At 40.5% G+C, this 25825-nt stretch overlaps 1 protein-coding gene across 1 annotated transcript in view; it reads right to left on the minus strand.

The window, feature by feature from the left end:
- The window catches only part of LOC113406192 (cilia- and flagella-associated protein 47-like), a 691445-nt gene that overhangs the window by 477963 nt on the left and 187657 nt on the right, over window positions 1-25825 (minus strand). The window contains exons 34-35 of the mRNA XM_029910955.1: window positions 16501-16598; window positions 16056-16172 (exon numbers count right to left, since the gene is read on the minus strand). Of these exons, the coding sequence (XP_029766815.1) occupies window positions 16056-16172; window positions 16501-16598 (215 nt within the window). The remainder of the gene's footprint in view (window positions 1-16055; window positions 16173-16500; window positions 16599-25825) is intronic.

Consider the following 25825-nt stretch of genomic DNA (forward strand, 5'->3'; position numbering starts at 1 on the left):
CTATCTACACAATATACATAGACATAAAATGTAAAAACTTAAATATCTTAGAAACAGTAGCCAATCAGTTGTTTTAATTGTCATATTTGAATTCAGCACAACAAAATACATAATAAATAGCACAATTTATCTCTGAAGCAGAGGACTTCTCAAAAATTGTAGACCAGTGTTATATGGTAAGAATTGTACACTAAAAATATAATATTGCTATTTTGCCATAGCTTGTATCTGGTATGAATGCTATATTATCCTCTTCCATGTTAAAATGAATAAAATATAAAATGAATCAGGATTATTGAAACTTTTGTCTGGAGAAACAGAGTTTGATTAATTTTCACTCCTGCCATAAAGCTGAAGTCACTTAGATATGGTATCTACAGATATGTTCCTCCCTTCCCCAATCAGTACTCACCAAAGCTACAATAAATGTTTCTGGCAGATTTCTTAGAAGAAATAGAGGAATGTATTTTAAATAATTTCAGAAACATCCATTTTGTGTTATCAGAAACAGAAAACTCTAGCAAATGAGTAGTTCTAGGTTTTATAACCGCCTCAAAACAACTGAGATAATTTCTTACCATTGGAAGATAATAAGCCTAACGTAGTCACCTCTGAAAAGCAACTCCATGGGCAAGATTTATTTCCCTGTGGATTCTTACTTTCAACCTTGAAATCAAACTAAAATTTCTTTCTAATTATAAGGAATTTGTGGTAACTGTGGTTACTCAACTTGCTAAATATTAATGAAAGAAAGTTTGAGTTAAAGAATTACATTTACTAGTTACTTTGGCAAAAGCAAGAACAACATATTTAAAGCTTAGGAATGAAAGAATTCATATTTCCATTTCTAAAATGTTTTCCTTCTCATAAGGTCTTTAATATTGGCAACTATGGCAAGAAAGATGTGAAGATTTTTTCCTGCCAATGTCTCAATTGTCCTAAGGATGGGCCAATCTTCCTAGTGACACAGGCTGCATGTGTACTTGTACGGCACCTCCGCAAATCACATACAGGAATAGCATGGCATCCTCCATGCAGCATGACCTTGCATGTCTGGTGTCCATGCAAGATCACGCCATACAGAAGACATCATATTGTAGAGCGGTCTTCTGTGCAGGTGGATGCATTTGTGGGCCAGAAGAATAGGTCCATGGGCAGCATCTGGCCTGTGGGCCATCAGTTTGACCAATATCTTTATTACTAGGTTACCAAATAGTTTTACATTAAAGCACATTGTTCTGGTACTTCAGAAGACCAGGACCACTCAATTTCAGAATCACCATAAGTTCATGATATCTGAAGTATTCAGAAGTATGGCCCTCTGTGGGGGGAAAAAAATAAAATCAAGGAATCGGTACTTAAGAAGCCTACCCTCGGATTCCAGAAATATGTGCACGGAGTTTTCATGGGAACATGCAGCAGAAAAGAGCTGACCCCTTAATCAGCTTCTTCCAATTCACAGAGGTCCCATGAAGCAGTTTTCATACTGTTTATGTTAGAGAGAGTTGAAGCATGACATGAAGCTGACATCCCTGTACTGTCCTGATCCTCAAAGTTATGGCTTCTATGCTGGTTGAGTGGAACATGAGGTCCTAGTAAGGACCTCATGATGTAGCAATGCCTATCAAGGAGAATAAGTTTTCTCAACCACTTTTGTACCAGGATTGGGGACTGTGTAAAGATACAATAAAGAAATCTAAAAACGTGTTAATAAGTTTACCAGACATCATCCCACCTTTAACATGGGCTCTCACAGGAGCAGTCCTTCAACACCTAACCCAGGAGTTTCTCTTGTGGTCACAAGTTCATCACAGTTTCAACTGAGAACTAGCACACGGTCTTATGTGGCCATAGTTGACCCATTCCTTCCAACCCTACCTTAAGGCCTGGTGCCCTCCATCAATCCAGGGTCCTGTCCCATTTGCTGGGTCAGAAAGAAGGCCTGGAGCCAGTTTAAAACCAGGCTATTCATACAATGTCTGTTGGTCCCTGGAGAAACCAGTTTGAACTAATATGGGTATCTCTCTGGGGTGAGGGGGACTCAAAGGGCTGATAACAGAGAAAGTATATTAGCACATCTGTCATAACTATAAAGGGAAGGGTAACAGCCCTCCTGTGTACAATACTATAAAATCCCTCCTGGCCAGAGACACCAAAATCCTTTTACCTGTAAAGGGTTAAGAAGCTCAGGTAACCTGGCTGACACCTGACCCAAAGGACCAATAAGGGGACAAGATACTTTCAAATCTTGGTGGGGGGAAGGCTTCTGTTTGTGCTCTTTGTTTTGGGGGTTGTTCGCTCTTGGGACTAAGAGGGACCAGACATCAATCCATGTTCTCCAAATCTTTCTGAACAAGCCTCTCATATTTCAAACTTGTAAGTAACAGCCAGGCAAGGCGTGTTAGTTTTATCTTTGTTTTCTCAACTTGTAAATGTTCTTTTTGCTAGAGGGTTTACCTCTGTTTGCTGTAACTTTGAACCTAAGGCTAGAGGGGGTTCCTCTGGGCTCTTTGAATCTAATTACCCTGTAAAGTTATTTTCCATACTGATTTTAGAGAGATGATTTTTACCTTTCTTTCTTTAATTAAAAGCCTTCTCTTTAAGAACCTGATTGATTTTTCCTTGTTTTAAGATCCAAGGATTTGGGTCGGTGTTCACCAGAAAATTGGTGGAGAAGTCTCTCAAGGCTACCCAGGGAAGGGTTACAGTACTTGGGAGGGAGATATTCTGGGGGGGAGGGGGGAGGTAGACAGAGTTTCCCAAATAACTCATAAATAATTTGGGTGGTGGCAGCAAAACCAGATCTAAGCTGGTAGTTAAGCTTAAAGGTTTTCATGCAGGTCCCCACATCTGTACCCTAGAGTTCAGAGTGGGGAAGGAACCGTGACAACATCTCTCCTACTAGAGAAGGTACCTATAATTCCACAACAACAACACATACACGAGTACATTTTTAACTCAATGGGCCCCTAAGGTATTAACCATAATTCAATAGGGTTTAACCTAATACCATAAGGTTTTTCAGGATATTGTCAGTCTGTCACAGGTTCTTTTACTCAAGTTCATACATCATCAGCATATATGAGAAGTTGTGATCATTTTCTCCAGTGTTCAACAAGCCAAGTTGAGAAGGGACATACCTTACCCAAACACACTTCTGAGTGATAGTTTTTAGCTATGAATGTTCCAAGTAACAACTATAACTAGAAAAAGTTAGAGGAAAAAAATTTCTATTTTTGTCTACTTGATTCATTAGCACAGCATGTACAGTTACGGTTTCATGGCCTCCTCTGCATACTCGGTTTTCCTTTTGGTTTGTGTGGCTCTTATACAGCAACAGGGCAGAGAAAAATATTCAAATATAGGAAAATGTGACTGCAATTCCAAAATTGGCAGGGGGATTCAGGGACCTGAAGGTACTTTCATCTCCGATTTTAAATTGTTTAGTTTCTAAGTTAATAATGTTCTTTTAATTTGCATGTGCCAACATGCTCCCTGGGGCCCCACTTTGCTTAGGCCTGGTCTACACTAACACCCCAATTCGATCTAAGGTACGCAACTTCAGCTACGTGAATAACGTAGCTGAAGTCGACATACCTTAGTTCGAATTTACCGCGGTTCAGACGCGGTCCACACGCGGCAGGCAGGCTCCCCCGTCGACTCCGCGGTACTCCTCTCGCTGAGGTGGAGTACCGCAGTCGACGGCGAGCACTTCCTGGTTCGACTTATCGCGTCCAAACCAGACGCGATAAATCGAACCCGGAAGTTCGATTGCCAGCCGTCGAACTACCGCGGTAGTGTAGAGCTGGCCTTAGATGCATCTGCAGAGTCTTTCAGAACTCTGGTTTACTAACCTAAACAGTTTCGTGTCATCAGAAAATTGAAATAACTCAATGTATAGATTCCAAGGCCAGAAGGAACCATTAGGTATATCTACATTGAAAAGGGGGGGGGGGACGGGAGTGGGGAGGCGGTGAGTCTCAGAGCTCAGGTCAACGGACTTGGGCTCATGCTGCAGTGCAGTTGTAATCATTGTGATCATCTAGTCGAACTCTTCTGTACACAGACCATAGAGCTTCCCCGAAATAATTCCTAGAGCATATCTTTTTGAAAAACATTCAATCTTGACTTTAAAATTGTCAGTGATGGAGAATCCATCACAACCCATAGTAAATTGTTCTACTGGTTAATTACTCTGTTAAAAATTGGCACCTTATTTCCAGTCTGAATTTGTCTAGCTTCAACTTCTAGCCATTGGATCTGTTATAACTTTCTCGGCTACACTGCAGAGTCTACTATTACATATTTGCTCCCCATTTAAATATTTACAGACTGTAATCAAGTCAACCTTTAACCTTTTCTTTGTTAAGCTAAACAGATTGACCTGCTTGAGTCTATATAAGGCCTGTTTTCTAATCCTTTCATCATTTTTGTGGCTCTTCTCCCAACCCTATTTATCAACATCCTTCTTGAATTGCAGGCACAGTATTCCAATAGTGGTTGCATCTGTGCCAAATACAGAGGTGAAACAACCTCTTTAATCTTGCTCTAGATTCCTCTGTTTATGCATACAGAGATTGCTGTAGCTATTTTGGCCATAGTGTTGCACTGGCAGATCATGTTCACCTGATTATTCACCATGACCCCCAAATCTTTTTCAGAGTCACTGCTTCTCAGGATAGAGTCTGCCATTCTTTTAAGTATGGCCTACATTCTTTGTTGCTAGATACATACATTTACATTTAACTATACTAAAATGCATACTGTCTGCTAACGTCTAGCTTACCAGGCAATCCAGATTGCTCTGAATCAGTGGCCTGTCCTCTTATTTACCACTCCCTTCATTTTCCTGTCATCTACATACTTTATCAATGATGATTTTATGTTTCGGTAATCAGGCACAGACTCACCTGGAGGCACCTCCTGCTGGTTGTCTGTGGGAATTAGCTCGTCCCAGCTCCGGAGCGCCCTCTGCAGGCCGGTGATCCGCCTTACTGCTCACTCTTACCCTCGTGTCCCTCCCAGGACCCGGTGCCCCATTATCTGGGGTGCTGCCCTCTGGCAGTAAACCCAGAGTTCTGGGTCTTCCCCTCCCAGGGGAACCCCCACCCACTATCCCACTTCACCTCAGTCTTGGCTACTGCCAGTCATCACTTAGCCCCGTTCACTGGGGCAGACTGCAATGTATCAGCCACTCATCACAGGCAAAGGGGTTTGGGCCTGCTGCCTCTGCCTACCCGTGGGCTGCCCCTTTTGCAGCCCCAGTACCCTGTTGGCCTGCAGTCTGGGGGGTTTCCAGGCCGGAACTCCCCAGCTCCTCTTGCCTTCCCCCAGCCCTGCTCTACCTTAGGTACCCAGGTACGCTCCCTAGCAGCCAGGCCCTTCTCCCTCTAAGGGTAGAGAGAGTCTGTTTGCTCCTGGCTTCCCTGGCCTTTATAGGGCCAGCTGGGTCTGTTTGGGGCGTGGCCACAGCTGAGCCTGTTTTCCCCCAATCAGCCCAGCTTTTCCCCTGCCACAGCCCTCTCGAAGGGCTGTTTAAAACCCTTCCGGGCAGGAGTGGGGGACCACCCTGCTACAGTTTCCTTCCAGGTCATTAATAAAAAATGTTAAATAACATAGGATCAAAAACCAATCACTGCAGAAGCCCACTATAAGCATACCTGCTCGATGATGATTCCCCTTTTACAACTACATTTTGAGACCTATCAGTTAGCCACTTTTAATCCATTTAGTGTGCACTCTGTTAATTTTAAATTTTTCTAGGTTTTTTATCAAAATGTCATGTGTACCAACTCGAAGACCTTGTAGAAGTTTAACACTATAGTACATTTATCAACCAAACTTGTAATCTCATCAAAAATATATTAAGTTAGGTTAACAGTATCTATTTTTCATAAACCCATGCTTGACAGATATGGCAATTTTCTGCAATATCCTGGATGAACTTTATTAAATTAAGTTTATGTATCTTAGGAGTTCATTGCATTAAAAATGCATATGTTTATATATTATTGAGAGATTGTGTGTAATGTCCCTAGGAGGGAGACCTGACTAAAGTAAACCCTGGGAAGTGTTATGAGCATCAAAGGACTATTTGAAATAATGTGAACTTTTAAAGTTAAGTGGGTTTCCTAGGAAATCTCTAGGGCGGGGTATATCCCAATGTAACTCCTCCACTTATGCAAAAACCCAGCCTTTTTTGAAGCTATATTCTCAGAAGAAACCCACTGTCTACGAATTACCTATTCCCAGATCAAAGACTCTGGCTGTATAAAGGAGGGACCAAAACTTTTCATGAGTGTGCTTGTTCTGAGCCAAGAAGGTTATGAATTGGTAACCGCAGAACAAACCCTTGCTAGGGTTTGAAGGACTGTTCACGTGCCAGAGCTCTTCTTAGAGTTGGGATGATCTTTGGTAAGCTTATTAGCATGCATGTAGGTTCTTTTTTTTGTTTTTTTTTAATATGTTTTCTCTGTAATGTTATTACCTTAAGAATAAATGTGCTTGCTTAGAAGGAGCGGTGTGGTAACTTAACTGTGGGCAATTACATGGTTGATAGACTCTGAGAATACAAAGCAGGCCTGCTTAGGCAGTATGTCTTGCTTGGGAATTCATATGGAAAGACTGCTGTCATATGATATGACTACATAATCTGATTTTTCCACAATACAGAACAGAAATATTTATTGAACAGGTCTGCCTTTTCTGCATTGTTATTCCTAGTATATTTTTAAAACACCTTATTGTTCTTAATGCTGCTGGCTACAGATTTTTTCTTGTGTTCTTTTGCTTCCCTTATCAATTTTCTATATTTTCTAACTTCTGATTTATATTCATTATAAACTTTGCCTTTCTTCCATTTGTTATATATTTTTATAGCTGCCTCCACTTCCCCACTAACCCGGGTCTTTTTTTAACCCATGTGGCCTACTGTCTTTGGCGAAAAAAATTTGGTTGCTTTACTGTTTCCATGCGAGTAAAAAGTGCCAGTTTTTTTCTTAGAGACATGAAGTTCCTTTTTTATACTCACAGTCACTTTCTTTCACGATATTCCATAGGACACCAAAGGCTAATTCTAGTTGAGTTTAAAACTAAAGATGACTAGACAGAGGAAGGGGCTGTGGGGAACTTTGTGTTTCAATAGGCCTCCGCATTTCAGTGAACATCACTGAAGACAAACTCATCGCTAATGTACTTTTATCTGAGGCTCTGATTTATCAAGATCATAGCTCAAAAGGGAATAGTTGTTGCATACACATTGAGAAGGATGCCTGGGAACACTCAACTTTTCAAAACCAAGCACAGGGAACTATTACTTGAAATTGCCCCAGTTTAGCATGGACAGTAGTATACAGAAAGACATCTTCTGGTCTAGCAAAGAGAAAGCAAGGTGCTCTTTTGTACTCTTCTATATTTTGCTTATATATGTCAGATATGGCAAGAATGCAAACTATGTTAGATAGCTGTTTCAGCCAAATCTAAGAAGGATTTTAATTTAAATGTCTCTTAATTGGCAGACAAAAGTTTCAATGTGCATATTTAGAATATACCTTAGATTATTAATAATCTATCCAAGGATTTTGAAAGAACTCCTTAAAGTTGGTTTTGTCAAGAAGTGCGGTTAAGAGTGCCTTCCCAGAGGAAAATATTGGGAAATTGAAGACCAAGCAGCATAGATAATCAGTAGAGATGACTAGGGTAAAAGAATAGATGGCATGTTAAATGAGGTCCCAGAAAAAGAATCGGATATCCTATAATTACTTAGAAGTTCAGATGAGTACTTTCAGTTATTTCTCTGGTGGCCAATAAATTAACCTGTGGACTGTCTCAATAAACCCTGATATTCTGAAGATTTAGACAATTTGACTGTACCATGTTCCATTTCTGCCTTTCTCCATCGTTACTGACACCATCTTCAACCTTCCCTAATTCAGAATCATACCTTTGGGGTCATCTTTGACGCCTCCCTTTTTTCTTCTTTCCTTATGCAGCCAGCTAATCACCAAGTCTTACTGCATCTTACTCCGCAACAAAAGAAAACTCTATCCCTTCCTATCTTTAAGAATGGACAAAGCCCTTGTCTATAGTTATCTCTGGCATTGCTTACTAGAGTATCTTCTATGGTTTCTCTGATACCCACATCACTCCAGTCTACTTGGTTTAAAACTGAAGTGCCAACACACTTATCCTCAATCAGACAGACAGCCCAGGGCACTTTGGAGTTCCTTGAGTGGGTTCCTCTTGCCACTGTTCCTTCTCCCCTAGCTATTTAGAAGGGGGAAACTAAATCTGATCCGCACTTCCAATCCCCCCATTTTAACATCATCCTCTGGGTCTCCAATCTTGCGCTATCCATGTTTGTTTTTTCAACTGCAAGCTCTTCTGAGCAGGGAGTGCTGGAATTCAAATTATAGTAATAAAATACAGGAAAATAAAACAAATCTAAAAAACCCCAAGTCTTCCAATAATGCTCCAGAGTGTTACTTTCACTTATGATCAGGCAAGTGAAACACAGAAGGATTTTTTTCTTCCACAAATAATCCATCTTGAGTGAATAAGTCTCAATCTCAGCCAAAAAGGGGATTTTTTTTTAAAGGCCTTGAACTCTCCAACAGATGAATCATTTAAACTTACAGTTGGAGGCTGTATGTCTTCAGTCAGTTGAACTTCTTAGTAATTACAGAATCTTAGATACTCTCCCCGGAAACTGATTGAAAATGTCATCCATTCCAGATCTAATAAATGTTACAGCTTGCACTGTCACCACCATCCTCATCAAATAATACAAGACTGCCATGAAGGTTCGTAAGAGGTAATAGCTTGATATAGTGAAGTAGCCTGTTGATACTGCTGGAATGCCTTAACCTATAGAATTTATGAGACAAGAGTATTCCAGTAATAGACCAAGTTAGGATAGTTCAGCAAGATCATTCATATATTTCACTGTAAACTGCTATTACCAAAGGACAAGGATTCATGGAGAATATTTACAGTATTATTAGAGAAAAACATATGATGAATCCTAATAAATTGCTTTAAAATATGTACTCCCTATATCCTGTCAATTTTGAATTTTCCTAAGTGTATTTATTTTTAGGAGCCTAGTGTAGTGGTTAAAGCACAGGACTTGGAGACCTGGGTTCTGTTCTCAGCTCTGCCACTATCTGGTCATGTAACCTTGAGCAAGTTATTTAACCCCTGTGCATTAAGCTTTTCTATCCATACTACAGAATTAACACTAACACCTCCCATGGTGTTGTAAACTTTAACTGTACTCTGGCACGAGAACCTTTGGGGTTTCTGAAGAATTTGATGTAGCTTTCACATCAAGCAAGAATTTGATTTTTAGTGACAAAGAAAATTTCCAATTTCATCACCAAAACATGTGACATATCTGCCTTGCTCCTGCCCGACTTGACCTAGTAATACCTCTGTGTCAGACTCTGAATTCTCAACTACAGCTGTGTTTCTTACCTCCAATTTAATCACATAGGCTTTTAGAACATTACTTTGTTATACATACAGTTTACAGACTCCGGGAATCCACAAGTCAATACATATTTACAACACAAAAACACATTTCTCAGAATAGGTCTTCAAATATACTAAAAATACACAAATACTCACATTTTTAACCTTGAAGTTTTAGGGGGGTTGTGAAATAAAAATTATGCCTGTTGCTGTTAGTCTGGGACTCATATACAACTGTTTAGGACCATAATTGAAACACTTCCTTCCTCTCCAGTTCTTCAATTTCAGCTCATAGTGATCTGATTAAAAGAAATGCAGTACTGCTCCAGAGTGAGGAACTTTGTCTGCTCAGTCACTACTACTCACCCATATCCCAAACAAAAATACAAACTGACTCTTAACTCCCATTCCTTGGAAAGTTAAGTAAATTGAATTGCCTTCAGCAGCTTCACAACCACATCACTAAGTGGTGCTGTAGAAGTGCTTAGTATCATTATTACATTTTGCTGAAAAGGAATTATCACCACTAATACCAGGCACAATGCAAGGATGCTGCACAACTAATCACCCAAAAATACAGACACATTCCTTTTTGGGAAAGTTGGCAAGGGCACCTGTGCACAACCAGTGGGGGCTCCATATTGGGGAACTAGCAGTAGACAAATGGATGCTGATCCCTATAGTGGGGTAAGTGTTACAAATCAGGGAATTTTAAGCATGCAGGTGCTGAATCCCTCTCACGCTTGGAATATATGGGTTGGAGCAATAGAGAAGGATGCATCGGGGCTCAGATGGAGTGGATAGTGCCATTGAAGCTGGCAGTTAGTCTCCTTCGGGTGGGGAAGGACAGGCTCATACAATGGCATCTTCCCCACCAGGGTGCATCTTCTCAACGCCACTAAAGGGAAAATATTGGTAGAATATATAGAAACATTCCCAAAATTGCAGAGGGAGGCTGTGATGGAAGGTAAGGCAAAGAGAAACGAGATGGACACTGCAAACTCCAAGGGTCCTAGGATTTCTTGGACCTGGGAAAACTGGCAAGCTGTTCTTTTGATATATGCATGTGTGCTGTCTGCCAAATAGCCTTGCTCCAGTGTAAGGACATAATTTGGCAGGCATAGAATACATTTGGTGCATGGCATGGACCTATTATGATGAGGAATTTAGATTACAGGTGGCAACATGTCCAGGAATGAGGTGGCATCGGGCAAATAATGACCTCTGGTGAGTGGCAGGGGACCTCCAGATTGGGTATTGCCATGCTTACATATGGATAGCAGTTTATTGGTTCTGTGGTAACTTAACCAGAGGCCCAATGCTCGCAGTAAGGTATGCTGGGCCTTCAATGGAGAGACACATTTCTGGAACTTCTACAAATATAAATATGCACATGAGAAGTGCACTGGCATCCGCAGGGCACACAATTACCTTGCCCCATCAGGGAAAGTCCCAATCCAGTATGAAAAGAGGGTTATTCATGGTGCTTCCCTATCATTAGACAGTGGACCAAGTAGCAGGGGCGTGGGACAGATTTATCCCTTGCTATATTCAAGATGCTTCAGGTACTCCTTTGGGATCACCCTAATCAGATAGAGGGGGCATATTTAGGGGAAGTGTTTATATTAGGATTCAGGACACTATATGAAGGAATTAGAATTCTCATGAAGTCTCTTAATAAAAGTCTATTGAAGGTTTGAGTCGTATAGCAAGGAGACAAACGGCACAAGAAATAAATCATTAACAAAATATAGGACCATTCACATGGTTGACTATGTCCAGCCTGTGAGTCTCTCTTTTTGGGTTGGCCCCCAAAAGACACACAGGGAATATTGCTCAATCCACCAACTGTTTATGATAGAGAAGTTCATCAAGTGATGTGACAGGCCCAGAACTTTGTTCAGTACAGTACTCTCCTTTTGACACTGCTGTGAACATTGTGAGGGCTTGTGGCTCCAGAGCAATGTTAGTGAAATGAGTCTAAGTAGGAATTTTGGCTGCTACCACTATATCCTCAGGGATTTTTTTCCTTCTTAAGGTCAATTTCATTTTGACAAGGCCATGTCAATGGGACACTCAATGTCATGTTCAGCATTTAAAAAGTTCAGCATGGTGATGGACTGGGCTTTGGTACAGGAGTCAGGCTTACGATAGGGGATACACATTACCTTGACCTGGGATTACTCCTGACAGAAGAAAAACAGAGGGTTCTACACCAAACTGATCTATTTAGGAATAGAGTTAGATACAGTGGCTGGTATCTCCAGACTCCCTGCAAGTAAACTTGGTCATCTTAATTTTGCATGCTCAGTCATGGCAAAATTAAGATGAACAATAATAGCCTGCAGTTTGTGCAAAGTCACCTTCTTGGCTGTGCTGGCCTCTCGATCAATCCCATAAGTTCTGCATGCTTAGAGATAACAAGGCCAAATCATTTTATAAGAGTGAACAAAGAAATGAAGGCGGATTCGTGGCCATGGCATCATTTCCTAACTCACTTTAACGGAGCTTATTTTTGGAGACCGGATTCATTGGTAAAGGCAGTCCTCAAAGTTCAGTCAGATGCACTGGGTTTGGGGATTTTCACCATCACAGGTGGTGTGCTCAGGGATGGTCCACTTACTGGATAGAAAGGGGGATAGTTAATGACATCACATTCCTGGATTTCCCCCCCTATTTTCAGTGATATTTGGGGGGATGGAGTTTGTGAACTGAAAAAAAAAAAAAAGAAAAGAAAAAAGAGTGAGATCTAGAGTGACAACCTGGCAATGATACATGTTATTAATAGCCAGCCCTGCAAATCACTCAGGGTTATGAGGTCAGTTAGGACATTTTCATTGCAGTGTTTTAATTTATATAATCTATTTTGCTGCTAAAAGTGTCCCTGGGATTTATAACCGCATAGTGGATGCTTTGTCTCTATTACAGAGGGAGAGATTTCAAAACTTGGCACCAGGTGCCAACAAGGAACCCAAACAAATACTGCAAGCTCTTTGGAACTTTGCCTCATGACTTCTCTTGGATTAGTGTAGCAATTAGTAGCACCACGAACATTTAGGGCTAACGCTGCATGTTTTATAGAATTTACTTAAGTTCAGGCTAGGGTGGGCATGTGTAAGATTTGGCCAATTCCTGAAGACCACATCAGTGTGTGGTGTCACTGGTACAGTATCGGCTGGCACCATCATCAGCCATCTCCAGTCATTTATCAGGCCCCATATTTTGTGGCAAACTGTCATGTTATCCAGATCTTTGTGGTGGGTTTTTAATTAGGAGGCTATTAAATGGGTGGTCACAATCCACAAGTCCCAGGGAAGATCCCCAATGATCCATCACTATTCAGATTCTTCCGAAACTGGAGGGAGTTCTTCACCGGCAACCTTGCTGTGACCAGGAGGCCTCTTTGTTCAAGGAAGTATTCCCATTGGCATTTTTGGAGCATTCAAAGTCAGCGATTTGGTGCCTGGGTCAGCAATGGATACCTCAAACAGGGATTTGGAGTTTAGGGACTTACAGCTTGGGTGAGCAAACAATCATCTTGACCCTGAGAATGCCAAAGACAGATCAGGGATGGCAAGGTAAGTCCATAGTACTGCATGAGGGTGGGGAGGCAGGGACATGCCCATTGGTACCTTGAAGAACTTATATATGGCTGAGGCTGGCTGGTGTTGGACACTCTTTCTTCATGTTGACAGGACCTACCTCAAAAATTCCAGTTTGTGGCAGTCTTTAAAAAAAGGACTTATACTGCCAGGCTTTCCTTCTAGCAAATTTGGATCCCACTCTTTCATAACATTCCTTTCAGGATTTAGGTGGTGACATCTGCAGCACAACTAGGAATGGGGGCTCAAGGGACACAGGCAATTGTTTGATGGCATTTGAATGGATACAGGACATATGGGAGGCCCCTGGTTGAAACTAGAGACCAACAGTGTCAATGTGCCAATTTTTTGTTCTTTTTGACAATTTTCAGGAGCAAGGCAACAAGGCATAAGAGCAAGTATTTGGATCTATGGGCACAGTATTACGTATTGGGCCCATAGGCAGGCAACCAGTTTTGCTGGTAGTTCACAGCAAGGCTTCACTGGTGAGGTGATTCTGAGTTGACAAGGAAGGGGGCATGCTAGGGGAAAGGCAGATGTCCCTCTTACACTCTTTGGCAGCCAGGAAGCAGCCATCTGAAAGGATTAACTTACACCTGGGTGAAAATAATTTGAAATTTCATCAAGTGGTTGACTTAACCATTACAGCATGGAGATTTAAAGCAGGTCCCAGGGGCAACTGGGAATTGGTCTGAAATGTTGCAGTGAGGAGCCACTGGGCGTCCACAGGTTGACAAGATCAGAAGGTGCATGATTCAGAAGGTGGTTAAATTTGTATGCTAGTTGGGTGGATCGGTGATTACCCACCAAAAATTATCATATTCAGGGAAGATGAGGCACACCTCTCTGACCAGGGAGCATACATATTTTTGCCTGATATCAGGAAGGGAATCGTTAACCATCTGGGGACCCAGCTGGGCAGCCAAGACAGCCAAGTTAATAGCTGGCATCTCTTGCTGGCAGGTGTACAATGCAGGTATTCACTTGATAGGGTTCTGGTTTCCCGGTAAATTGTAACTTGCAGCAGATTTAGGGAAAGGCATCCCCTAAAGCACCTGGGAATGGGGCTGGGGCTCCTGATGTCAGGTACAGCTAGGAGACAACCCCCTTTCCGCAACCCCTTAACCTTGTTATGAGGAGAGGGCAGTGGGGTCCCAGCAATGGGGTGTGACAGGCTGTGGAAAGGTGGGGGCTGACAGCAGCCCTCCACAAGGTTGAACAGATTACAGAAGAAATAATGATCCGCACTATACCAATTGTTGCCAGATTATTAACTCATCTGGAAACTAAGTTGTAAGCTAGTTAAAACACATCCCTGGTGTCTTGTCTGGTCTTTCCATGTGTTCAGGACAATGAACTTGAATGCTTAGTAGGGAGGAGAAAGGAAATGCAAACTTCACTCAGTAAAGCAAGAATTAAGAATTTTTTCAAAAATGTCATCAGAACAGGTCCCCAAATCCAAAATATCTTTTAAATTGTATATGAGGTTGCAATATTTGAAATGTGAAAAGAGCAAATGTTACTGTGGTGAATTTCACATTTCACACCAGAGATATGCTATATGAAAATCAGTTATAAAACTAATACCCCACCACCAAAAGGTACAAATACAGTATTTTCCCCAAATTTTAGCTAGCTGCAGCCCATGATTATGGACATATTCAGGCTCTTTTAAAAAACAAACAAACTGATGATAGGAAGTTAATGGTGGTAAAGTCACTTGTTTCACAAGATGTATGCAGTCTCAAACCATAGGATGGGGAAGTCTTAGGAATAATTCCTGGATCCAAAAGTATCATAGTCCAAAGTTGTACGTGTGCATGCAAGCGTGCATATACACAGACACACACACAAGTCACACTTCAATTTTTTCCAGATTGAAAATTCTACCACTCCCAGCAGTCACAAGAAATCACCCTAAAAACCCCTAGAATCTTTCAAACTGAAAGAAGTTTTGCACACACAATATCCCAACACAAGCACATAATAGATTCCCAGATTTTGAAGCTGGAAGGGACCATTACAATCATGGTTTCCCCTCCTGTTTAATGTCAACCTTAGAATTTCATCCCATAAATCCTACTCCTACTTGATACGCCTTTGTTTATACCCCTAATAACCACATTACCCCTTTCAACTGGAGCAGTGTTTCACAAACTTTTCAGGTCAGTGGCCTCTTATACAAAGTCAATTATTTTCATTATCCTTTTCTATTTACTGTAAAAATAAAAATGTATCCAGGATAACAATGATAAATCTACGTGTTATTTGTGCATGTGTTTTGAAAGACTAACAAAGAATAAGGATGTGTGAGGAGTAAGGGAGCAATATTTTAATTGCTTTAGATTGCAAAAAAATTTCCAGTGCCACAGATGCCCCCCGGTTGCCTTTTGTGACCCCCAAAGGGCTGTGTAACCCACCAGTTGAGAAACAAGCAGCTAGAGAATTGTAATAGGAGCTCATATTCAGCTAGCTATTTATAATGACTTCCAAATCCATTTCAGAGTCATTGCTTTCCAGGATACAGTCCCCCAACCTGTAAATATGGTCTACATGCAACATTTTCAAAAGTTGCAGTGATTTAGAAGTCAAAACCCCATTGAAACAGTAAATTTCAACATGTCTGAAAATTTTACAGTACATTCTTTATTCATAAATGTATGACTAACGTTCCTGGATACAAACAATTTTTCTATAATTTATTCTTGGAACTTCAATAATATTAATAAACCATTCAAGCTTCAATTTTGTGGTTTATGAGGTCAGCTCTCTCAATGGATTATAGTCTAATTATATATGGTGTGTGTGAGAGAATGCAGTCGTTTTATATGAAGCGGTATTTCAGTTTCTACATTTTAACAGTGCATCACAAAAAATTCACTTCATCTCATTCTCACCCAAATGATATGCAAGGTATTATTAATAGTAAAGTAACAAAAAGTATTCAAACGTATATTGCACATGGGATATAAAACCATTTACCTGTACACCTATATCAAGGCTGATGGCATGAAAAGCATTCACGAGTATCAAGCAATTGTGCAGACATTGTTCAGGAGTTCCCGGATTAGTATACATATTCGTAAAGTGAGTTGGAATCTGTATAGAAGATAAAATCAAACTCATCATATTGCACTGGAGAAAACTAAGTATACGTATTCTTCACCTTCTCATTATTACATGTATGTTCATATACACCCTGAACTAAATATTCCAACTTAAGTACATACTCAAGAAAAGAGTAATCACTGAAATAATAATTCAAGACTTACTATATATGGCTTTATCTTTTAAAGTTCCTGCAAGCTGAGAGTTCCAAAATTAAAGTGGATAATAACAGTAGTAATAAATACTTAGACTAATGCTCGTCCAGATATACAACTGACAAAGTTTTTTTTAAATAAGAAGATATGAAAAAAGTTCTTACCAAATATGGGCAATAAGCTGCCACCTGTGCTGCCAATACTAGACCATCTAGAAGATCTCTGTCAAAATTTACTATCCATCTCATAGGTGGTACTTCACCTGTTTGAAACAATATAACACAGGTTAGAATTATCTTCTCCCTTGAGAGGTTCTACCGTAACTTTTCACAGAAAGGATGACCTATGAAATAACTAATAAAGACAAGTTACTCATCTGTACTAAAGTTCTCAGAGTATATCTCTTCTGTAAATTAATGTTGTTGGGAACACATTGGGTGTGTGCCAGAACCATCCACAGTACAGAAACGACTACTTGCATCCTATGATGCAGCTGAATATTCACCACAAAGGGATTTCCAATGTAACCATCCCCAGTTCTTTTTCAGCCACTTGAAATACAATTAAAGGACTCAAACAGAAGGAAGAAAGGCAGGTGGGTGGGCACCTCGTTCATTATGTGGGTTGTTTAAGATTTATGATGTCCTTAACTCTATTTGTTTAAGTGCTTGGGTTATAGATATCTGTGTGTGCGCGCGCGCACACACACACACACACACACAGTTTCCTTCCATTCATAGGGACACTGATATTTATACAAAGCCCCTGAAATGCAAGAAAATACTTGAATACTTTCAAGATAAGCCATGTAAACCATGCCAGTGCAACTTGTTTTTTGTTGTTGTTGTTATTTTGTTTAAACCATTGAATTATTTGGCACTAATTAATCAACAAGTGTTATGTAAATGAAACTGAACAGTTTCCATTTACTGATGCACAATTAAGCAGACAACTAGCTCTACCTTTGCTTCAGCATATGCACTCGGATTCCTCACATAATTGAATAATTTTTGTTTTCCTGGTGCTTTTGTGAAAAGTAATCACTCAGTTAAGTTCCCCATATTTCATAATTGACAATTATGTTTTCCAGCTTTAATATTTAACACATCAGTGCTTAAAATATGTATCCCCTGCTCTTAAAAAGCAAAACAGCCTATGACTGTCCCACAGAATTACAGCTGGGGGCAAAAGTGCCATTCGGGCGGATTTACACCATGTCCAAACCTGAACTGGCTGCGCTCTGTGAATACCTTCAGGAGAATCTGGTCCAAGGATTTATCCACAAATCAACATCGCTGGCCAATGCTCCATTCCTCTTATTAAGAAAGGAGACAGCAGTCTCCGACATTGTTAACTACCGGGCCCTGAATCAAGAGTAAGGAATCAGTACCCTCTGCCCCGGATTCCTTAGTTACTGGATCACATGGGGGCTTCCCATATGTTTGCTAAGGTGCCCCCCCCCAGGAGACTATAACCTCATGAGCATTAGGGAAGATGATGAATGGAAGGCCACCTTCCGAATGCACTGTGGTCATTTTGAAAACCTGGTAGAGCAGTTCAGTCTGACCAAAGCCCCCATTACCTTCCTGCAGTTTATAAACAAAGTGTTCCTGGACATTCTGAACCAATATGTAGTGTTTTATCTAGACAACATCCTGGTCTTCTCAGACAACCCTAAAAACTACACACACATTGGTCATGCTTGAGCAGTTCTTGAGAGTTTACGGGTGCATGGACTCTATGCTAAGCTTAAGAAGTGTGCATTTGATCCTCTATGCTCTGCTCTGGAAGAATGCCCAGTTCCAGTGGTCCCCCACACCTAACATGCATTTGATCAGCTGAAACTCACCTTTACCGTTGCACCCATACTGGCCCACCCTGATGCCTCCTGAACCTTTTTAGTAGAAGCTGATACCTCTAGTATGACAATCAGGTTCATACTCTCCCAGCAACACAGATCTGAACGAAACACTACACCTGCATGCCTATTATTTGTGGAAGCTTACTCCCAACAAGAACTAGGAGATCTTGGATAAAGAGCTCCAAGCCACTAAGGTGGCCTTTGAAGAGTGGCAACATTATTTGGAAGGGACTCACCGTCCAGTCCAAATATACACTGACACAAACAATTGGAATATCTGTGCAATGAAAAGGTATTAAATCAATGGCACCTCTAATGGGCTCTTTTTTTTTTTATGGTTCAATTTCACTATCACATATTGCTCCAGAACCAATAACAGCAAGACCAATGCCTTGTCCTGGAACTTTGACACTGAACCACATGGACCTAGCCAGGAACTGGCTCACATTCTCAAACTCCTCAACTTCCTGAATAATGCTCTTTGCCAGGACCTAGTCACACCGATTCGTTTTGCCTCTGCCTCAGAAATTCTGCCAGACAAACAAGCTGCCATTGACAGGGAAGCAGACAACACTTGGAAGGGGGTTACATTAGAGAATAACTGCATTAATGTTCCCCCAAGTCAGGCAAGAATGGTGGCCTTACAGCTATGCCATAACTTACCTCTGGGCCATTTTGGTGAAGTGGTCTACCACCATCAAGACTGTTGTGAGTCCACAGGACTCTGACAGCTTCATGATAAAATCCAATGCTTAAATGACCCAGGATCAGGTTGGAGTGTCTTCAGAATGGAGTATATCGCAGGGTTTGTGGCACAGCATCTTAGCTTGAGCACACACATTGCAGGATTGCATGAAGACCTGTATTATGTGGCACATTCAGGGCCATGAGAAAAGACATCACCGCCAATTGTGGATCATACTTTATAGCCTAATTCTGGTGTGAGGCCCTTCTGAGGTTCCAGCTGCACCTCTCCTCCTTCTACTACTCTCTGTCCAATGGCCAGACGGAAAGGATCCATCAAATTTTAGAGCTATACCTACAATGTTATATTAACATTCATCAAGATGATTGTTCCTCACTATTACCCTATGTGGAGTTTGCACACAATGCAAATGACACAAAGAAGGGAAAATCCCCTTCTTTGACAACTATGGGTATAACCCCTGATTCCACCCACAGCTATCTATGACCTCTCCTAACCCGAACACCTCGGACTTGGTGCAGAGGATTCATCATATCCAGGAAGAAGCAAAGGGCCATTTGGAAAAAGCAAAAGTCAACTACAAATGACATGCAGACCCAACATCTTCATCCAGACTCCACCTATTCAGTGGGACAAACAGTGTGGCTCTCAACAGAGCACCTCTACACAAACAGACTGTCAAATAACTTGGACATCCAGTTACTTGGCCATTATCAAATTTGTCACCACGTTAACCTGGTCATTGTTGAACTACATCTTCCCTGATCTTTCAAGATCCACCTGGTATTCCACAAATCCCTCCTAAAACTCTATGCCAAGGATTAATTTCCACACAGGACCCAACCACCTCCCCCATCAGCATGCATACAAGGCCACAAGGAATGTGTCATGTGTGAGATCTTCGATTCTAAACACCGGCAGGATAAACTTTTATATCTGATCGACTGGGAAGGCTATGGCCCTGAGGAATGTACATGGGAGCCAGTGGAAAACATTCACACACTCGCTCTAATACAAGCTTTCCATGAGAACCACCCTGAGAAGTCTGGACCCACGGAGCCTGGAAGGCACCCGGAAGAGTGAGGTCAGGTCCCATGGGCCTTGAACACAGATCAGAGGGGGTCTTGGGAGTCACCACACTCCAATCCTCCATCTAGAAGCTCACAGACAGCAGCAGGGACCAGGCTCCATGAAGCCCAACTGGGGCACAAGTCCCACCCTAATGCTCTGATTAGGAGAACTCCATAGCTCCTGATTGGGCTGCAGCCCTGATTTAAGACAGAAGAGGAAACAGGAAGCTGTCCATTCAACTAGGCTCCCCCCTGCCACAGACTGCTGGTCTGGTGATTACTTGTTCCTGCCTTCTAATCCTGACCTCCTGGCATCCTCAACTCGGTCTGATCCTTGCTAACTGCCTCCTGATTCCTGCCCTCCCGTTCCATCACCAGATCCTGTCTTCCCAGGAAGTCTATGAGTATCTATGGACTGAGCCTGACTCTTGGTACTGCCTCCTGGTTCCTGTTCTCTGGGTCTGTCACCCGAACGTGATCTCCTGGTATCCTGACCATATGGTATCATGACTTCACCTAACTCTTGGTAACTGCCTTCTGGTCCTGTCACCTGAACCCGACCTCCTAGTATCCTGACTCAGGATGACTCTTGATCCCTGCCCTCTGGTTTGTCTCTCAAGTCTGATCTCCTGGCTTTCCAACCTGGCCTGATTCCTAGTAATTGACTCCTAGCCCCTGGATCCTCAGCCTGTTCCCAACGCTAACCCCCAGGCCAGGCTGCCTATGCCCCAGCTCTGACATTATCGAGCACATATATTGCCATGGTCTTCAGCCAGTAGTCAAGAAAGGTCTGTCTTCTGCTCTCATGAGTTTGATGTTACCATGGAACATAACTTCCAAGGGAATTCAATCTTCCTCAGAAAAATGCATTCCATTTAGTAGCTTGGTTCAGTGACACTAAGGGTTTTAAAGATGAAAAGATGAAAAACAGTATGTTGAAATGTATCCAATAATCTATGAACAGCCAATGTAATGAGCAGAGCACCAGAGTGAGAAGAAAGCTGCTGTGTTTTGAATCTGATGGAGCTTCTTTATGCACTCATTTCCCAGTACAGCCAGTTTCAGTTATATAGCCTGGAAGTCTGGAGGCACAGATCATTTTAGTCAAGTCAATGCCGAAAAGCAAAGGGCATAAGAGTCCAGAAGCAATAGAATTGAGAAGATCACTTAGCTGTAATGTGACTATTTAAGGGTGGAATACTTCCTCAGTACCATGAGGAGCTCTGAATCTTCAAAATGTTTTCTTTTCATCATCATCTGTCTTGCTTGACTTTAGATTCAATCAGATGCTTCATCCACTCGCTTATCTCAGGCAGCCACAGGGACAGTCAGTTACAGAACCATCAGCACTGAGGATGAGCACATTATGGAGCTGATAATATGTGACCCATGATATGTCATGATTTTCCCCAGTGGCTTCACTAGGAGAAGATCTGGGTTTGTTTGTTTTCTCCAGGAAGGCTAACATACATCATTATCACGTTTGCAAAGAAACCCCTTCCAAAAAATTCAGACAAATTTAATTGAGAATCATCACATTTACACTGAATGGATGTACTGACTCCCAATCAAAAGCTCAGCTGGAACAGTAATTCTGCAAATATTAGAATTATTATGCTTCAGATTCAAGAAACAAAGAAGATTTCACCAAGAGCTAATTATTTAGATGTTGAAAGTTCACATCAAGTCTTGTAGTAACGCAAAGTAAATATATTAACAGGCCATCTCCAATAAAAAGCGATGACCTGGGGACCGTTATTTTAAATACTTTGCTCTCATAAAGCAATCTAGAAAACACACTGATAAAATTATCTCAAACTAAACATGTGTGTGTCATAGAAGAATTTTGCAGTTACTTCAAAGATTGTTAATGCACACCCAGAATTAGAATCTTGTTAAATTATAATAACCTGCATGCATTTATAATATTTGGAAATTGCTGCATCAAAACAGTTAAGTAATTTGATTGTAAACTATACAGTTTTATTTCTGGAGAACAGGTGCCCTTTCTAGACAGATTTACATAAAAACATTTTACGTCTAAATTTTCACCATAGTGAAAGAAATACTTAGTTCATGACAGAAATGTCATTTAGAATTTCAAGATTATGTTTTGCTGACTTCAGAAGTACAAGATTACCAGGGAACAATCTAACCTTCCATTAGTGATCCAAAACTGCTTTTGAAGCACAGGTCAAAAAGAATTATTTAGAAGACAATTTTGTACAGACATTCTTATCTGCTGGATAAGTGTCATGTCTTAAGAGGTTGTCATTGTGTAGAGAAAAAGTGCTCTGTAGAAAAAAGTACTCATTTAATGTTCATGCAGCAAGAAAAAGCCTAAAGATATGATTCAGGGTGCTATAAAGGACAGAAATACTGTACCTGTAAGATCAAACTTATGACCTGCCACTTTGGCATGCTTCTCAGTGACAGTCATTTCAAAGACTTCCCTTTTAATTTCATGATCATGTTCACCAATGTGAGAATATAGATGTAGTTTAGTCTATTTTATTTAATACTAAAGCCATTGCACTACTATGCACAGCATAAGACACAGATTATCCTGTGATTTTTTTAAATCGCTACAACAGTCTGCTGTATAGAAAAACAAAACCCCAAAATCCATGGAAAAGGGAAAAAAGGACAGTAGGAAAGTAATTAGCCTATCAATAATTAACCACATTATAAAAAAATTCAAAATATGACAAACTACCCTACTACACACTAGAACAAAAAAATGTTCACATTTCATATATCTTTTGTGCATATATAGAGCAGGAACACTTCAGTGGCTGGAATATTTATTTAGTTGTTTATCATTGTATATAAGTTATTTGCAGATATTTCAGTACATGGGGGGGAGGGATAGCTCAGTGGTTTAAGTTTTGGCCCGCTAAACCCAGGGTTGTGAGTTCAATCCTTGAGGGGGCCATTTAGGGATCTGGGGCAAAAAAATTGGTCCTGCTAGTGAAGGCAGGGGACTGGACTTGATGACCTTTCAAGGTCCCTTCCAGCTCTATGAGATAGGTATATCTCCATATATTATACATATGCACAGAGAACGTGAGTGGATGCTGTGCAAGCTTACCCACAGCGCTATAAAAATGTACCTCAGTCCTAACCTGTAACAGCTAATCTAGCATGGGCCTTCTCCAGTATTATGGTTTTGTTTCAATGTGGACATCGAGCAAGCTGAGGTTAAGAGAAGATCCCAAAATATTTTTTGGGTGATTTAAGCTATAACTAAGACCCAGGTTTCAAGAAGTGAAAGGCCATTGGACTAAGCTGTAAAACCCGCTGCCACCACCACTGACTATTGTATTTGATCAGAGCATGCTGGTCTCTCTCCTTCATATATTTTAATTGTTTATGTCTGCAATTGAACTCATTTAGATGTCCAGCTTCCCAACATTCAGATCTAATTAGATACTTAGGCATCAAAATAAGTGCAACTGTGGGCACAAAGAGTATCCACAATATTGAATTTGAGATTGAAGCCTGGCTAAAAGTCAGGACCAAAAATTAAATCTTACTCTTGCATCCAATGCTTCTATTTTTTCCCCCTCAAACAATGACTATAGTTCAAGCATGGGATGAAACTTCTGTTGTTTTTGTTTTGTCCCACTTCCATGTTTGAACAGTCAACTCTCAACAGTTTACAGTTACAACTAGAGCTGGTCAGAAAACAAAAATTTCTCCCACAAGAACTTGCAAATGAAAAATCTTTGCTTGAATTTTTTATTCAAAATTATCTTTTTCTTAAGGAAAAATCAAACCAATTAAAAATGAAAAAATTCGTTTCATTTTGACTTAAAAGGGAATTTTGAGGGTTTTTTCCTTAGTTTAAAAAAAACAATGAAAATGGCATTACGTTGTAACTAAATGAAAACTGTCATTCTGAGTAGACATGAAGTGTAGTTTCAGCTTTTATTCATTTTGAATTGCCAATTCCAAATTAAAGCTTTCATTTATACCCTTTTTAATGGAAAAATTTAAATTTTATCAGGATTAACTTTTTCCTAACCCCCCCCCCAAAAAAAAATCAAATCAGTTTGATTAGACTGTATTTTTCAGCAGGAAATCCTTTCACTCTCAAAGTTTCAACCAGTTCTACCCACAACATTTAAGAAGTCTGTCCAGTCTGATCATGAGAAGGAACCAACTGTCAAGTTGTTTACATTTATTAAGAACCATGTGATGCAGTAACTGTAATGTTTCAATGGTCAAGTAATTTTGAAGATGAAGGTTCTATAGTGTTCCTTTCAATCTACTTTATTGCAGATTATACCTTAACAATGAGTTTTTTCTCTTTTTGTCAAATTTTATATCACTAATAGGCCTAGAAGACTCAGCTAACAATTCTGCTTCTTTTTGTAGCCCAGCATGCGCTCCCTCCGCCTGCCTCTGTGCTTTTTAATCAATTCTGCAAGTTATACCTTCTACTGTTTTTAATTATCCCCATATGTGTATTACCCCTGGGCTTTGATATACCTACAGCATCTTAACATATATGGCTAAGGTAATCCATGAACATGAATGTTTTGGTTAAGAGTTACACTATATGTTAATCTTATTTAATCTTAAAATATATTTATAATTTAACAGTAGGTCTTATTTAGCTTCATGGAATCCACTGTAAAATTAGAATATTATAAAGTAAGTTAAAACATTTGATCATGTTTTCCCATTTAAAACATGTTTACAAGTACACTTTTTGTATTGGAAACAGTTAATAGTTCTAATATCAAGCAATTTAGTTTATTCCCAAGTATTTTAGAGTAAGTAATTAGTCACAGAACAAAATGTAAAAGTAGTTATCTTTTCTAATTATAATTACAGGTCTAGCATTAAAGCCTCACGCTAGCTGCTCTAATATAATTAAACTTTCTAAACATAATTACTCGGTTTCAATACTGATAAACAATGGAAATCAGAAGTCACGAACAGGACATTTCTTTTTTTGCTCAAGCATACATTTTAGCTTTTCAAATTTTGATTACATCGAAGGGTCTTTCGATTAAAATACTGGTAAGTATTTAAGCAGAGATTCTCAACCTTTGCAGTACCAGAGGTCATGCTGGAAACTCCACAAGAGCCCAGTAACTACACCCACTTTTCACACAAATATGCATCAGATCTGACCATAGATAAGACTAAGCTTGTGTCACAGATATTTTTAGTGAAAGTCATGGACAGGTCATGGGTAATAAACAAAAATTCATGGAAGCCAGGACCTGTCCTTGACTTTCACTAAAAATATCCCTGACAAAATGGGGAGGCAGGCTCAGCACTTACTGCTACTGGTGCTCCCAGGTCCCCCACCCCTGCGGTCAGTGGGAGCTCCACGGTCCCCCACTGCAGAGTCCTCCTGCTCACAGGGTTGGGCAGCTGCAGGGTGGTCCCCACCCTGCTCACCGCAGAAGGGTAGCTGCGGGGTCCACCGGCTGCCCGCCACGGCTGGCTGGGAGCTCCAACCCGTGGCAGAAAATGTCACAGAGGTCAATAGAAGTCATAAATTCCATCACTTCCCTGACCCCTGTGACATAATTGTAGCCTTAATCATAGATAAGCACACAGTCACAACTGAGTGGCACACTCAGCTCTTTACCATAAACATGGAAAATCAAAATATTCTCAAGAGTTGTGTGGAAGGGATATTAAGAGAAACACTGGTATTACTTGTGTCAATGTGAACACTGGTACTACTTCTTTTAAACCAGAATGACTTTATCTTTGACATTATCAGGAAATCGGATTTGACTCTGTTCAGTGACCACAGTGTTTTGATTTGTTCAGATTCATAATTAAACATTCCACTCACAAATAAGTGCTTCCAAAATGGCTTGCAA

Source organism: Terrapene carolina, unplaced genomic scaffold (assembly GCF_002925995.2).
Source record: "Terrapene carolina triunguis isolate 2854851 unplaced genomic scaffold, T_m_triunguis-2.0 Scaffold23, whole genome shotgun sequence".
Classification (NCBI taxonomy): domain Eukaryota; kingdom Metazoa; phylum Chordata; order Testudines; family Emydidae; genus Terrapene; species Terrapene triunguis.